The sequence below is a fragment of the Argiope bruennichi genome, chromosome 6 (assembly GCF_947563725.1).
Source record: "Argiope bruennichi chromosome 6, qqArgBrue1.1, whole genome shotgun sequence".
Lineage (NCBI taxonomy): Eukaryota > Metazoa > Arthropoda > Arachnida > Araneae > Araneidae > Argiope > Argiope bruennichi.
In genome coordinates, this window is record NC_079156.1 from 16,140,031 (window position 1) to 16,158,163 (window position 18,133).

General features: G+C 31.9%; 1 protein-coding gene across 1 annotated transcript in view; it reads left to right on the forward strand.

The window, feature by feature from the left end:
- The window catches only part of LOC129971353 (serine/threonine-protein kinase BRSK2-like), a 252,065-nt gene that overhangs the window by 227,553 nt on the left and 6,379 nt on the right, over nucleotides 1-18,133 (forward strand). The window contains exons 14-17 of the mRNA XM_056085035.1: nucleotides 1,129-1,349; nucleotides 10,241-10,277; nucleotides 15,343-15,466; nucleotides 17,783-17,969. Coding sequence (XP_055941010.1) covers nucleotides 1,129-1,349; nucleotides 10,241-10,277; nucleotides 15,343-15,466; nucleotides 17,783-17,969 — 569 coding nt within the window. The remainder of the gene's footprint in view (nucleotides 1-1,128; nucleotides 1,350-10,240; nucleotides 10,278-15,342; nucleotides 15,467-17,782; nucleotides 17,970-18,133) is intronic.

The following is an 18,133-nucleotide window of genomic DNA, read 5'->3' on the forward strand; positions in this document are numbered from 1 at the left end:
AGCACAATTCTAAATTATATCATTTTTCGCAGTGTTAAGTTACTTTGAAACATGCAAAGTATTTATGCAAAATAAAAGTATGTGGAAGCAGACAAAATAAAGTTACGTCGCACACACAATGCAGTTTTGCACAATTAGCTTATGTAAAAATGCGCAAAATTATGCAACACAAAGTTACGTAATGTTAAGCATCCTAAAATGGTTACACAAAATAAAGTTATATAAAGCAAAAAGTGATGTGCAAAATAAAATTTCGCGTAATTAGAAGATATAAAGTTACACAAGGTGTATTTACAAAGTTATGCAAAGAAAACTGATGCAGAGTTACACAAATTATACAGAGTTACTCTAGGTAAAATTATACTGAGTCACGCAACTTAAATTTAAGTAAAATACACAAAATAATTTTAAATAACACCAGGAAATAAAGAAGTTAGAAACTTACTTAAGACAATTTTTTTCAAAACGCTTTTAACAAACTTTTACAGATAGGCTTTGCACATTAACTCCCTGTCACATAAAATTACAATTAATAGTAATAATATCTTTATTTTGAAAAAAATGGCTGAAATAGAGTACCAAATTGTAAAATGGACTGCATCCTTCTCCTGTATCTGTTTGGATCCATTTTAATTTTGAAGATTCTGGGGAATTAGAATTTGAAATCGAAATGTACTTTTCTCTTAAATGCTTTTAATCTCAATTTCACGTCCCCTTATAATGGTACACAGATCGTTTACCTTACCTCCAAACACCCTAATCAGATCACTGCAGATAAATAAGCAAGTTGCGAATGTTTAGATGTTCTAAAACACAATGTTTACCTAAGTAATTTGAAACCAAGACTGGTCCTATGAGCCAACTTTCTTATTATGAAAGAAAACGAATTCTTTTCCCTTGTCGTGAAGTTTTGAATGCTTGTAATAACGAACTACGCTCGTTTGAAGAGGATGAAACCGATTTTAACTAATCAGTCACATGATACTCTACACATGTTTTGTTAGAAATAGAATAATTCCTTTGCATTCGGAAAATATTACAGAAATTCTGGAATGTTTTGATCATAATACTATGCAAATAATAATTTTAGCCATTTTGTATTCCATGATAAATATTTTATGTCTTTAGACGTAGTAGCAGAAGAAGTACGAGCAATCTGCATAGTGGAAGTCCTTCCTCATCCCCACTCAACTCTCCCAAACCTAACACAAGGCTAACTCCCGACGAAAGTCCTCTCAACACTCCTCCCGGTTCTCCGAGTCTAAACCCACCCTATTGGAAATCCCGTCTCACTACCATCAAGAATAGTTTTCTTGGAAGTCCACGTTTCCACAGGAGAAAGCTACAAGGTAAGGATTTTTATTTACTGTATGGTTAACTATAATTTCTTTAAAAATCAGTAATTATGAAAGAAATATATAATTTTCTTAACACATACGGTTGATTAATATAATCCACAAACACCAAAAATAAAAAAATCTGTAAAATTAAAGAAAACTTGCTAAAGATTAAAGAGGACAAATGGATTAAGGCTCACATCGGTATATGCGGAAACGAGATAGCAGATGAATATGCAAAAAAAACTGCAAAAAAAAAAAAAAAAAAAAAAAAACTAAATAGATACTGTAGTCCCAAAATCATTCCAAATGTTAAAGAAGAAAATTAGAAGAGGGATGACTATGCAGTGGTAAAATGGATATTATCGTCGTGCAAAGGATACATAAATATATGAATTCATACAGGAACCAAAAATTATAAAAAGAATATTTCACCCGATGATAGTGCAAATTATATCGGGACATGGAAGATTTCCAGAATGCTTCTACAGATTCGGAAGGATGCAAGACAACACATGTATATGCGGGGAAATAAGGCTCACTTCAGCACCACATTACTGAACGTGTCGAACTCAAAGAATTTAGGGGGGAAACTCATAATGGATAGTGATTTTAACACTATATTACAATACCTTGGAAATTTAAAAATATTAAAAGTAATGGTGGAAAAGATTTCTAGTCTTTTACCAAAAGTTTGAAGATTCTTTGAACTTTTGTTGGCCATTGTTTATTTATGCAAAAATTTGGATAGTTATTGAGTGTAATAGGGAGCCATAATAATCTCTGTTTGGTTCAGTGGAAACGCAGTGACTGACTGTAATAAAAAAGTAGGATTGATTCATTTAGATCAAAAATGGATTTAGCAGAATACGTATATGCTATTCCTAATTTTATTCTAAATCAGATTTACATTCTAGTTATTTGAGAATTAAGTCGAATTTTGACACATTTTTCTAGCTTTTATCCTATTGATTTCAAGTGAATTATCGCAGGAAAGTAAATAATAAAACGGCATGTTTCTAAAAGTTTAAATAGTGTCAATATTTTTACAAAATTGTATGTGCATTGTTTCATGAAGCTCCCCGATAGCATAATCCAGTGTGCTCAATCTCATCATTCGTAAATTTCTGGGCGCTTATTTCTATGCTAATAGAATCTTATACAGAGCAAACATTTTGTCAATGACGAAAGAGATATAGGTGAGAATCGTTAGGATTATAATTTTTTTTCTAAAATTATGTAATTGATTCCATTGAATTCTAATATGTAAAGCACAAAACTATGGTATGAATGTGAAAGATACTTTTTTGCATAAAGCAATCTGATTTGCTATTAATTTAAATCTTTTGTGCATGATTGTTAAAATGTTGTTTATTGCCATTGTACTTTTTGTCACGTAATGACTTTCTTACAAATGTAAATAATAAATGAATATTTTCAAAGCAAAATCTCTAGCTCTTCTAATAACTAGGTCATACCAAAACTTTTTCGCACAATCTCTAATAAAGTTATCTCAGTAAAACGCTTTGCATGGGATTGGCGGACAATAGTTACAAAATCTTAACCTTTGGTATGAATTTTACTGAATCTATCTTGTGATCCTGGCCGAAGTTTTTAATAAATAAATCCTCTGAAAATTGAATTTGTGTTTTAGACGCACTTTTGCCAACCGATTGTAACAAAAATTTGACACTGAAATAAAAATGTAGTCTCAAAATCATATACCAGATTTGATAGATTTAAATCACTGCGCTTTTCAATTATCGCGTTTGCATGCTTCTGTTAGACCGATAGACGGTCAACCTCTTAACGGATTTATTATTATTATTTTAACGGAAATCTATGTACCGAATTTTATTCTTATGGCTCTCTTTGTTTTGTTGTTATCGTGCTAATTTATTTCCGAACAGACAGATTTTTTTTTTTAACGGAGCTTGTTCAAAATTTGATAGAAATCGATAAATTGGGTATTAAGACCGTATACGACGTGGAGATGAGTCAAAATGTCGAGTTATAATGATTACAATGCTCTAGTTATATTTTGTGCATAAAAAAGTAATAAAAACTAATAACACTATCAAATCCAATAAGTAAACGAGTAATGTAAGTGTAGTATTTGCAAATTTTACTGCTCTAAAGGGAAGAATTACCTAGAATTACCAAATTTGGTTGAAATGTAATATTTAGAGTAAGAATTTGTACTATGAGTGGATTTTATTGAAACTTTAATTAAACATTTGTGGATTTTTTTTCGTTAACAACTTTCTGAAATATTATAAAGTAATATGATTATTTCACCATTTTAAAATTTAAAAGAGATTCTTTCACGTCTTGCTAAATAAATAATTGAGCACTTTTTTTAATTTTTATAATTAAAATATATTGTTTATAAGTAAATTGAAATAGAACTTTTAATTTTCGCAATAAAATATATATTGTTTTAATGGTTTCTATAAATAGTAAATCGTATATTTTTCTACCATTGTTGAAATTGAAGGAATGAAGATTCTACTTATTTTATTTGTTTATTTTTATATTTTTTGATAATCCTGTTACGAATGTTTTATTTTATATTTTTTTGAGGGAAATATATTAACAAAGCTCTCTAAGATATTAAAAAATATCATACTGGCTAATTATCTAATTAACATCTTGATTCCACTTAACATGCTATTAGACATTTTCATTGTAATAGAAATAAAAAGTTTCATCACATTTTCAATTTTGAGTTTACTGCGCATTTTATTAGTAACATCAAAATGCGAAACTGTCATATTAGACGATGTGCAATTAGATGTCAGAGGACATGAACGGTTATGCTTACATGCAAATGTGATGTTTGTGTGCTTAATTCTATTAAGGAAGGTCACATGCACAATGATGATGATGCCTTGTCCGCGTTACCACGGAAAGGGAGTGCAGTAACTTCTGAGGGTAAAGACCCCTGATCACCCGAGGGCAGAAGTCTGACTTCTAGCTCCTATGAAGATGACACTCACACATTCGCTTGCACAACCCCTTTTTACAGGGGGGCACATTCACACACCTCACAGATAGAACACAGAGGAAGAACAACCATGCCCGAAACGGGACTCGAACCCGGAACACCCAGATCACAAGGAAGACCCTTATGCCAGAACGCCGGTGTCAAGTACAGAATAAATAGAACAAATATAATATTTTTTTAAATAACACAAGTTTAATATTTATCGCAATTAAAATATTTAAAAATACTTTGTTAAGGGAACGATGAATATAAAGTTATATATAAAGTTTAACTGAAATTAAGCACTATAAATATTCTTGGCGAAATAGCTAGTTAACAAAGGTGGTCTATCAAAGGTTCAAAGATCCGTATCGTCATATAGAAATTAAAATGTCTTAACATTCCCAGGTGAATTAAAGGAAATATTTATATAACGATTTTTAACAAATAAATGCTTTCAAAATTTGCTGTTGCTCAAATCAAACAACTCTGAGAGAATGGCCTCCTTGCATATTCCCTTTCCTATACATACTTCTTAATATACTCTCTTCCCTCATAAATCTGAATCCTCAGAATCCTTTTGAATCTTGAGTAGGCCGTGAATACCACGAATGCTCATATTTTTATTTTCAGAGTAATCATAATCAGTTTGAATTTTCTACTGAAGAAAACAGAATGGACGTTTTTGGCATCTGTTATGCGACAGATTAATATCAAGTTTTGATACTGTTGTGTTTTTGAATTATCACGTTTAGATGTTTGTGGAAATATAGATCGATAGATAGTCAACTGCTTAAAGGATTTGATTCAAAATTTGATAACGTATCTTTACTTTAGATTCTAACGAATCTGGTTCTTAACATTTTATTGTCATCGTGTTCATTTTTATTTGGATGAACAGACTGAAACTCCCGGCAAATGGATTTTGTTCAAAATTTGATATAAATCCACAAATTTGAAATAAGGAGCACAGGTCAAATTTAATCTCACTTACTCGAAACAATTTTGAGAATCCATTTAACAGGAAAAAAGACATAATTCTAAAAATGTATTTCTCGAATGGTGATCTGAAAAATAGAGCTCCGTCCACTTTTAAACGATTATAATATTTTATATATTTCATATACGAGATGGTGAAAAGACATTATAGTGCTAAAGACAAAGTATATAATTTCATTTAGGCTAAGATACCTGTTTACAGTTATTTCTTAACATAAAGCTTCTCCATCTCTCGGAAAAAGTTAAAGTGAATTCCGATACAATGAAGGCATTGATTTCGAATTTCAGTCGCTTCTATTTCCCACGCCTTCTCGGAAAAATTCGATCAGTTCGCTTCGAGTCTATTAATATCGGCCATTTATAAAACATCAGAGTCTGCAGTTTCGTCTAGACGCGCTGACGAAAATGTCGGCTTTATAATGAACAGGCAGATGGCGAGTTTCTCACAATGAATGCTGGTTCTTTTCACTTTTTGATTCAATAAATGATGTCTGCTTCAATGTATATATAAAAGATGGATTCACTTAAATTCAGCTTTAGTATTTGTACTTCTGGTGCTATTTCTACAGAATTATAGCTTAAATATTTATGAGAATTGTGATGGTATTTATGTTTTTGTTTTGTTTGTTTGTTTGTTTTTGATGTTTTTGAAAAATCCATTATTTTTCATCATTTAAAAATCCATCATTTTTTTATCATTTATAAATTTTGTAACGATTGATTGTATATTTAGGATGTCAAGTTTTATATCATGTAAATTAATCATTCTATTTGACGTTGAATTAAAACTGATACACAAATTAAGTTGTTCAAATATTTTAAAAGCAAGAGTTGTATTAATATTAAACGAACAGATTTTCATTCGATAATAATTTTTTTTCTCTCGTTTTTATTATTTTAGAGAATCAACATACTGCAGGTTATTTATAAATAAATAAAAAAAAACTTCCAACAGCTGCTATATTTCCAAACACCACCATCATGCTTTAACTCATAGGCTAAAATCATCTTTTTTCTTATTGCTGAATAAGTTCAATATGTGATATTTGATTAAAGAAGATCATTTAAAACCAGAGAAAGTGATCTCCGCAGAATTTTCTCTCATTTTCTTTAATAAGAGTGTAATCCCATAGAACTCCTTGCATGTCATTGGCGTACAATAGTTACGAAATATTAATCTTTGGCGAGTATTTTGGCGATTAATCCTTGTAATATTGTAATAAGATCCAAAAATCGAATTTGTGTTTTAGACCCGATTGAAGTCAAATTATGACACAGAACTACACTTGTAGTCACAAAATCACATATCAAATTTGATATACTTGCATTTTGAGTAATCGTGTTTACATGCTTCTGAACTCCCACCGGGAGGGGCATCTCAGATATGAGGATGAGAAGTTTCCAGCATGATGATTGGTTTTCGTCCCCTGGTGAGTACAGAAATTGTGGGGGACTGCTACCTCCTACAAATGACGAGACGTGCTTCACAAGGGAAGGATTGTACCGTGGCCGGTGATGGACCTTAGGACTTAACTTTAATTCCCGCCAATGCTGTCGTGGCCGCCCGGTCATTCAAATTAAATCCGTATGCCTTTTGAATAAGCGGGAAAGAGTAGCCTTGTGTGGCTGCATGCTTCTGAAAGCACAGTCCGATAGTCAAACACCCCCTTCTTGGATTTGTCTCAAAATTTGATGCATGTATGCATTATATATGCTTAATCTGTGCATGGAATTTTATTCATATTTCTTTGTAGTTATCGTATTAGCTTATATTTGAACAACCGGACATATAGATTTCACTGAATGGATTTTGCTCAAAATTTGATAGAAATCTACAAATTTGGGATAAAAACCGTAAATCAAATTTCATTCATTTACATAAAAGCCTTTTAGAGACATCTTTGTCACATACAGATGCCAAAAACTTGTTTTTCCATCTCAGAGAAATCTGAAAGTGAAAATTCGTCAAAATCTGGGGTTCGAATTTTTTGATCATTACAATAATTTCTCTTTACTTCGTATACGGGAAAATAAAAATAAATGAAATTTTACAATAGTTATTTAACAAAATAAATTTACGACAATTATTCGTCATCCATATTCATATGATAAAATTTCTGCTTTTGTTGGCGAATAAACTTGAATTTTCCGGACGCCAAAATTAATTTCTGTTTACCAAAATTTTAAATATTTTAATTTAAATAATGAAACTGAATAATGATAAAAGATTCTGATGACATGTAAGTAAATGAGCTACTAAGCATCAAAAAGAGAACGAAAGCTAAGTGTAACTCTCATTAATTCAGTATAAGCAGGAATAAATTTCTTTTAAATATACGTAAGATTGAACATCCGAATTAAAAATGATCTTCTTTATTTAATTTTTAGCTGCTTTTTAGAAAATATTTTGAAACATACGTTCAAAAAAATTGTTTTTGGAAATGATAAAAGATAACAACAAATTTATACTCTGAAATTTTCTACTATTAAAAAGTTTTATAAAATATTTTATTGTTGAAAATTAGTTTTTCAACTAGGACATTTAAGGAAAATGTCAAAATTCTGTAGAATATTTCCCTCACATGCTTCTTTGTTCATGCAATTCAATGCTCATTTTCTTAACATGAGCATTATTAACATTACATCAACTACTCTTCAACATTAACTTCTCACATGTTCATGCGACTTAATTTAGCATCCTCATTACGATGTAGGTGTAGTTCAAATTACGTAATAAAAATATTGATCATCAAGTGGTTTAGTTAAAAAAAGTATAGTGAAAAGTTTAAAATAATAAGAAAAATTTCATTACATAGACTTATTTAAAATAAGCATACGGCAATTATTATAGAGTAGAGTTCCTTTTTCGTATATGGAAGTAGAAAATATTGCACAATAAAAAAAACCCCATTAGATAAAAAAGATTCAACCTTTAGATTTTGATGATTTTTTCTGAATTATTTTTGTGTGTTTGCGGATACAATAACTCAAAAATGGTATAGTATTTGGTATGCAGGTTATTCACTAAATTTGAAGATTCCTGTCAAGTTTTGAGTGAAATCTAGCCGTTGGAAACTTTGTCCATGCCCATATGAACATGGTAAAGTTCAAAATACCGAATAACTAAGTGGATGGAATTCAGTATGTAGATCTGCATCGAATTAGAACACTATCTATCAGAGGGTCGATCATCCCCGGAGCTGAATATTTATAAGCATGTAAAAGCTCGAAAATGAAATGATATTAAAAAATAAAATGGCTTCATTATGTGGTCTTGGCGCCAACGTTGTAGATCTATTTCGAGTTTTGCATTCAACCAGCGGAAAAAAACACTTAAAAATTCCTAAATATAATATTTATTAAATATAAGAGAAAAGTTTTTACAAGATTAATAAAAATAATAAGCTTAATAAATTAATAAAAAATATAAGCTATTAGGAATAACCTTGATATTTTTTAATTATTTGCTACTACTCTTTATAAACCCTCGGTGGTCTGGTGGTAAGTTTTCGGTTTCGGAACCGGAAGGTTTAAGATTCGAGATCCGATTCCTCCGAAGAACCGTCGTGTAAGCGAGTCTGGTACACGTTAATTTCGTCGGGGTCAAACGTCCTCCCGCAGTTGTGGTGTGGAAGAATTAGAGAGGGCGATGCCAGCTCGGGTGTCTTCCTCATCATCTGACCGCGGTTCAAAATGACAAGGTCTGTCCCAAAATAGCCCTAGTGTTGCTTTAAAACGGAACGATAATATAACTAACTAACTGCTGCTCTTCATTCTCGGAATCAGAAAACCTCTGCATCTTTGCGCGTGCGTCAGACTTAATTCCGTCAAAAATGGATGAATGGAGGAAATGTTTACATTTAGCAGCTGGAATATTCTACTCATTCTACTCGAATATTCTACTCACTCTACTCGAATATTCTACTCATCTTTCGAATATTCTACTCATATTTCTTCATATTCACTTTAATGAAATGCATTCGAAAAAAGATCTGGTCTCGAGATCCTGAAATGAACAGTACTTTCTTTCCTGCCTCAACCTTTAATCCGAAATAACTTATTTGAACTAATATAAATTAAAAAGTTCTTTAAGGTATAAATTTTATTCATGTTTTGAACTACAGTGCGCTTTATTCTAATGTTTACTCACAAATAAATTATGAAATTCACATACTTACACTAGGATTGATTCCAGTATACAGACAAAACAATCATACATTTAAAGTATAATAGGAAATTTTATGAATTTATTCCTATTTAGCCCCACTGTCACCCAGAATCTGAACATTTCTACTGGAAATAATTTTTTACAAAACATTTCTTGAATTCTAAAATTTTACTGATTATTAATTTTTTTAAAAAAAACTTTATTTTTATCACACTGTTGCTCTGGGTAAACCATTTCCTAATGTCAAGCAAGCGACAATGTGCTTAAATTGTAACTTCAAATCTAAGCAAATTAATTAAAATTTGATGGAAAAGAAACTAATTAGCGTATTTAAATAAAATGCGCCAATATTTTATTCATTTCTCTAAAGATTTGCGAAAAGGTGTACAAGTATTATTGATATTGCATTCTCCTTTTGTGTTAACTTAGAAAATTGTCGGAAAAAAGTTTTTTGGATTTTTTTAAGAAAGATACAGAACCTTCTAGATTTTAGATAAACGATAGATAAAAGTTTAAATAAGAGAATTCCAGTCTTTGGATACAACATCATGGTCGGTATTAGAACTATGGACCAACCAATTAGAGATGCGATGCTATGCCGGTTGAGCCACGGTGACTGCTAGCTATTCTATTTGTGCTGCAATATTATATAAAAGCAAATTTGCAGATGTATATACAATTTTATTCATTGATTTTTATTCCTTTCATTCATTCTAATTTTTTGTTTACTACATTTATTCCTTATTCCAGCCGATGAAGTGGGCTTAACTCCGGAATCCTCCCCAGAGTAAGTATATTTTTGATTTGAATAATTTTGTTAATAAAAAAAATATTATGCTAGGAAATAAAAAAAAAATTCATGCGGAAATGTTTACTCAGTCTTTATTTTTGTGGATCATTACTTATATTACTTCTATCTATATTTTTTATTTATATTTTTAAATAATTTTTCCTGCAATAACTTTTTGTTTTAAATATGCTACTTATTATTTTTCTGTTATTGAATTGTTTCTATCTGATATATTACCTTCATTTTGTTTATCGAGTTTTCCTTGAAAGCAAATTTTTAAAATGTTTTCTCCTATTCAGTGCTTAACATTTAGGAAATGAATCATAAATATTTACTTATGATTTGGAAACGTTGAAGGATTTTTGGCCAAATTAATTCTCATTCAAAATAATAGATTCATAATGAAATTCTGGCACTTTTTACGGAAACAGAAAATTTACGTGAACATTTATCTCCCCGACATATTAACTTTGGCAGCTAAAACTTATTATTGTTTGTGGATTAATTTTGAATAAAGATGAAATGATTCTGAAAAGAGTTTCGGTTAGTTTTAGGTATTCTTCATATATGATTTCCCCTTATATGAGTCCAAATTTAGAAGTATCTATTTCTGTTTGTTAGTATTTTTGCAATGCAGGGTGTCTCAAAAATATTAGACAAACTTCATTACCAGAAGAATACATGCATCAAAACAAATAATTTTTATCATAAAAGGCAGTATTTCATCGAAAATGCAATGACGATAGAGAAAGCATGATGGTAAATTCAAGAAGACGAATTGGAAAGATAAAGATAAAATGTAATTTACAAAATGAGATATAATGAACAGTTGCAGCTTTCAATAAGGGATGCAATAGTTGCAACTTTCAGTAAGGGATGAAATAGTTGCAACTTTCAATACAGCAACGAATAGGAAATTGAGTGACTTTCCGAAATTCATCAACAACCATCCGTAATTTTGCGGTGAAGAGTAGAGTTCCAAAAGAAAAGGAAAGTTTCTCTCCAGAATCAAGGGAATTCGCTTCCACCGCATTCGTAGACTGTCTTCACTAAAAGAACTCGAGACATGATAGTCTAGACGATCGTCTTGGCCATCTCTCCATCTCTCGAAATACATTGACCAGAAAGATTATGTTATATAATTGCATATCGTTCATTCGAAAAGGGCTGCTATTCCATTATGCTGTGACAACGCATAATGGAATTGTTTAATGTTTATTAGAATTTTTGACCAAATATTTATTGTAACACTTCTTAAAGGAATATGTTTTTTAAAAATGTCACTCTGATGCGCATATAAATAAGTTCAATGGGGATTGATATTCGTCCATATATGCCCATTGTGAGCATACCGTCTCATACAAAAAGTGTATTATTTCTTGCTACGTGCGTTTATGGCTAGAACTAGAAACGCTGAATTCTCCTACAAAACTCAGCGAATGAAGTTCATACAACGGGAATAATCTTGAGAGTTAGTGTTAAGACTCGTCCAACTTGCTTCGGCATGAAATGACATCTTCCACTACATCCCATATAGTTGAATAAGAAGTATCAGAACAAACTAAAGCTCATGAGATTATAATTATATGATCTACGTCTTTATCCAGAATATCCACGTTGCATAAATATATAGAAATGATGCTCAGGTATCCTTACATACTCTTTACGGCCGACAAACAAGATAGTATACTGTTTCACACAGTTTCGATGTTCATATAACAAGGATAATCTTGAGAGTTATTGTTAAAAGTCGTCCAATTTGCTTCGGCATGAAATGACAACCTTCACTACCTTCCATAAAGTTGAATACGAAGTATCAAAACAAACGAAAGCTCATGTGATTATAATTATATGATCTACGTCTTTATCCAGAATATCCACGTTGCATAAATATATAGAAATGATGCTCAGGTATCCTTACATACTCTTTACGGCCGACAAACAAGATAGTATACTGTTTCACACAGTTTCGATGTTCATATAACAAGGATAATCTTGAGAGTTATTGTTAAAAGTCGTCCAATTTGCTTCGGCATGAAATGACAACCTTCACTACCTTCCATAAAGTTGAATACGAAGTATCAAAACAAACGAAAGCTCATGTGATTATAATTATATGATCTACGTCTTTATCCAGAATATCCACGTTGCATAAATATATAGAAATGATGCTCAGGTATCCTTACATACTCTTTACGGCCGACAAACAAGATAGTATACTGTTTCACACAGTTTCGATGTTCATATAACAAGGATAATCTTGAGAGTTATTGTTAAAAGTCGTCCAATTTGCTTCGGCATGAAATGACAACCTTCACTACCTTCCATAAAGTTGAATACGAAGTATCAAAACAAACGAAAGCTCATGTGATTATAATTATATGATCTACGTCTTTATCCAGAATATCCACGTTGCATAAATATATAGAAATGATGCTCAGGTATCCTTACATACTCTTTACGGCCGACAAACAAGATAGTATACTGTTTCACACAGTTTCGATGTTCATATAACAAGGATAATCTTGAGAGTTATTGTTAAAAGTCGTCCAATTTGCTTCGGCATGAAATGACAACCTTCACTACCTTCCATAAAGTTGAATACGAAGTATCAAAACAAACGAAAGCTCATGTGATTATAATTATATGATCTACGTCTTTATCCAGAATATCCACGTTGCATAAATATATAGAAATGATGCTCAGGTATCCTTACATACTCTTTACGGCCGACAAACAAGATAGTATACTGTTTCACACAGTTTCGATGTTCATATAACAAGGATAATCTTGAGAGTTATTGTTAAAAGTCGTCCAATTTGCTTCGGCATGAAATGACAACCTTCACTACCTTCCATAAAGTTGAATACGAAGTATCAAAACAAACGAAAGCTCATGTGATTATAATTATATGATCTACGTTTTTATCCAAAATATCCACGTTGCATAAATATATAGAAATGATGCTCAGGTATCCTTACATACTCTTTACGGCCGACAAACAAGATAGTATACTGTTTCACACAGTTTCGATGTTCATATAACAAGGATAATCTTGAGAGTTATTGTTAAAAGTCGTCCAATTTGCTTCGGCATGAAATGACAACCTTCACTACCTTCCATAAAGTTGAATACGAAGTATCAAAACAAACGAAAGCTCATGTGATTATAATTATATGATCTACGTCTTTATCCAGAATATCCACGTTGCATAAATATATAGAAATGATGCTCAGGTATCCTTACATACTCTTTACGGCCGACAAACAAGATAGTATACTGTTTCACACAGTTTCGATGTTCATATAACAAGGATAATCTTGAGAGTTATTGTTAAAAGTCGTCCAATTTGCTTCGGCATGAAATGACAACCTTCACTACCTTCCATAAAGTTGAATACGAAGTATCAAAACAAACGAAAGCTCATGTGATTATAATTATATGATCTACGTTTTTATCCAAAATATCCACGTTGCATAAATATTCAGAAATGATGCTCTCGTATCCTTACACATTCTTTACGGCCGACAAACAAGATAGTATACTGTTTCACACAAGTTCTAATATATTTTCGAGAATATCTTAGAATTGAGAAATGTCCTCTGTCGTATTCTCTCTTGGTAAATAAAGTACCAAGAGATAATAAAGTGCATATGCCATAAATAAAAGTTTAAATAAAGTAGTAAATAAAGTGCAATAAATAATAAAGTGTAAGTCAATAATAATAATGATAAAGTGTAAATAAAGTGCATATGCCATACTTTAGTAACCTGCTCCATTCGTGCATACGTTTCAAACAGCGATTCTATCCTCAAAGTATTTCATAATTCCATCGTCGTCTTTTATTTAGTGTTTATGAATTCATTTTTCCCAGATGACATACGAATGAATGGTGTGATCTTTCCTGTACATTAGCGTTTCCCGATTGGATGTTTCCATGCTCTTTAGCGTCTTAGAATTTCACAGCAGAACAGGCTTTCTGCAATAAAAGCTGATTGTAGTTTACTGTGGTGAAAGCTTATAAGCCAATTAACAGCTACGATACACGAGCAATTGCTTTTGTATTGTGGTCATGTTACTGGGCTGCAAACCACAAGGTCCCAAGTTCTATCTTCGCTCAATTCAATACGCTACAGTACCTCTACCTCTTATAGTTTAGGTCTTTTCTTTAATCACTCTGCATACTGAAGTATGTCTGAAAAATGTATGCCAATCTGCTGCTTTTATATTATTTTTGAATAAATTCTGTCTAATTTACCAACTTTTGGGGGGACTTCGCCTGCCTCATCTTAGTATTTATTTAATCAAGAAAGTACTTTTGTATATCAAGGGAAAAATCTGTAGTTTAAACTAGATTTATATAAATTTGAAAATATAAAATTAATTAATATATATCTATTAATTAATTTTACATTTTCAAATTTATATAAATCTAGAAAAAAGTTGGTTTGTCGTCTTTTGATACCACCCTTACTCGGGTGACATTAAAAGTCTTCATTCAGTGCTGAATTTTATACGAGTAGAACATACCTGCATTTAGTTTATATCTCCTTGTTTTAGTACGCTGTTCACTGCGCGAATCACCTGTGATTCACGCTTACTATTTATTTAGATCTTCTCTTTTCTACTACAGTTAAGTGATAGCAAAGAAGCAGGTTTGATTTATTACAATGAAAAGGAGAAGATGTATAATTTGTTCAAAAAAAAACACACACCTGAATTTGCTTTAGAAAGATTTTGTTTACATTGCAAGATAAGCTGAATCAAATTATAAACACTTCACTTAAATTATTCTGATATAAATAAAGTAGTATATGATTGTCGACATGTAGAGGTTTTAAATTACATGAATCAAGTCTTTAGAAATTAAATCAAGTACACCCTTTCAGAATTAACTTACGTAAACATATAAATATCACCTCAGGCTTGTACTCATTTATTCATGCCTCATCGTATAAAATATGCAACAAATGAAGTAGATAGAAGTCCGTTAGCAGAATTTATCTTTTAATCTGTGTTATCACTTGTGATATTTAATCTGTCTAGTTTTTCTTTCTCGAAGGCTCACGAAGAGGTCTTGGTTCGGCAGTCTCATGACGTCAGAAAGAGATGAAACCTACGTCATTCTAGTCAAGGACCACCCTCTCAGCTCAGTCAAAGGAGATTTGATACACGCCTTCCTATCGGTACGCCCACGACTTTTCTTACAATAGACCAAAAGAATAGGAAGAAAAATATGTTTTGTTCAATATTCTGTATTTAATTGAAAGGGATCTTGTATTAATATTAGATTGTATCTAGAATTAAAATTAATCAGAAAGCCAGTATCTAGTTAAATTTTAACTCTAAATTTTACGAAGCTAAAATAGAAAAATGATTCTGTTGTGATATTTTAGTTATCCATGAATATAAATTTCTAGTTATTATATCTCAGACATTTTTTTTCCTAATTTAAGTACATTTTAAAAATTACAATCTTTCAGCTAATGAATAATATTGACTTTTGGGTATTATGGATGATTTAATTTTAATATAGAGGTGGAATTCATAATAATGAAGGCAGCATAGTCAGATACGGCTGTTGCGCCAGAAAACACAACTCAACTCATAATCATGGAGAAGTCGTCAGAAGACACTTTTTAAGCCAAAAAATTAAATTGGATGAAGGACAAACTAGAAAATAATGAGCTTAATCTTTATTACAATTTAAAACGTATAATGTAAATTCGCGTCATCTAAAATAAAGAAAGAAGAAAAAAGAGTAGTTAGGGTTCAGTTCAGTTATATTAACGTCCCGTTGTAAAGCAACACTAGGGCTATTTTGGGACGGACCTCGTCATTTTGAACCGCGGTCAGATGACGAAAATGACACCTGAGCTGGCACCCCCTTCTCCACGCCACACCAGCGGGAGGACGTTTGGCATGACAGATTTAACGTGCAACAGACCCCCTTACACGACGGTTTTTCGGTGGAATCGGGTCTCGAACTTGAAACCCTATGGCTCACAAGCCTAGACCTTGCCACCAAGCCACCGTGGCCCTAATAGTAGTTAGGGATAGCTATAGCGCAATAAAAATCAACAGAAATTTTATCAGTGTTTCATTGGAACATTTTAGATTAGTTATATTAACATTCTGTTTTAAGCAACATTAGGGTTATTTTGGGACGAATCTCGTCATTTTGAACCATGGGCAGATGAAAAAAACGACACCTGAACTGGCACCATTTCTCTCCAAACTCTCACACTAGTACCAACAGAAGGATATTTGGGCTCGACGGATTTAACGTGCACAAGTGCCGCTTCCACAGCAGTATTTAGGTGAGAATAGGTCTCGATCCTGGAAACCTCCAGTCATCGCTGCCCGTGCTGAAAGAAAGTTTATAGTTTGAGATGATGGCACAATCTTGATATAATGAACAGTAACCTTGATATCGCCAAAATGTCTCAAACTAAACATTTCTCAGTAACTTAATAGAGTCAGCAAATATATCCAATTATCTCATATTATGTCATAGATAGATTGATTGATCCTTGTATTGAGAAATGTCTCTCTGTCAGTTTATGATATAAATTGAAAAAGAACAAAACAATATGTCAGACATTACTCAGAAGTCAGCGAATTTCATTATTTTTCCACAGTTAAATCATAAAATATAAATTTTTAGCAATAACACAAATTTCTTTGATTTTCAAATTATTTTCTTTGTGTGGTGTAGGTAGTGGGTTAAATGGAGATTTCTTGCTGAGGATCAGAAAATAATAGATTCGTGACACAATTTCACCAAAGACACACGTTAAATCTGCCGCTGAGAATTCGAATGCTAATGTCGTGCGAGAATGTAAGAAATAAGATGCTCAGGATATCTCAGTGCATTTCTCTTGATATTCGAGTACCATTAAGATATGTGATATCAAAGTAGTGAGTGCATTTTTGCCTTACTTAAAAATGGAGAGTCATCTTAAATAACTAATTTTAATCCTTCACACTCTTTGCCTTAATCGATTTATCTCCTGCTTATACCTATTAATATAAAAAATATTACATTTCTTAAACTATTTATAATTTTAACTTGCTATGATACTTCAATATTTTTATTTCTCTATTTATATACATATAATAATTTCAAATAAGCTATTTTCTAAAAATAATTTCTCATCACTCGAATCCGGTTTCAATGTAACGTTAACTTCTAAGTTGAGCGGAATTTATTCCTCGTATTTTCCTGATTAATCAAAAGGTGAATAGGCAAATTCTTTTTAAAACTATATAAGCTCCTAATACTTGCTTACAGCCTGTGCCTCCTATTGTCTGCTTTTCTCTTCAATATGCTACTCGGCTCTGGCCATGGTTTGGATAAAGGAATCTTGATAAAAATTTAAAAAATGGATAATGTTTTTGAAGTTATAAAAAATAAAACCTGTGAAGAAAAATAAAAATCCCGATTGCTTCTTCAAATCAATGTTTTAAGTATTCTTTCCACTTTTATATTCCCTTTCCAGATTGCTGACCTGAGTCATAGTGTGTTAACGCCGATGTCGTTCCGGGTGGAGTACCGGAGGCCGGGCGGCCCTAGTATGTTCCAGAGGAATGTCCGATTCCACGCCGACATCACCTCGGCCGCTGGACCCCAGGACATCAACTCTGGAAGTCCCGGAGTTTACTGCATCAGCTTCACACTCATCTCAGGTGAGTACATTCTGAAAATATTTCCTCCACTATGAAGTGGTTAGACTATGAAGAGTTCTTTCCAAATCAACTGCAGTTCTGTTTGAGAGACAATTTTACCTTGTTCATGTTTGTATAAAGGTTTTATTGGATTTATCTGTAAAAAATAATTAGTTAAGGCTGTA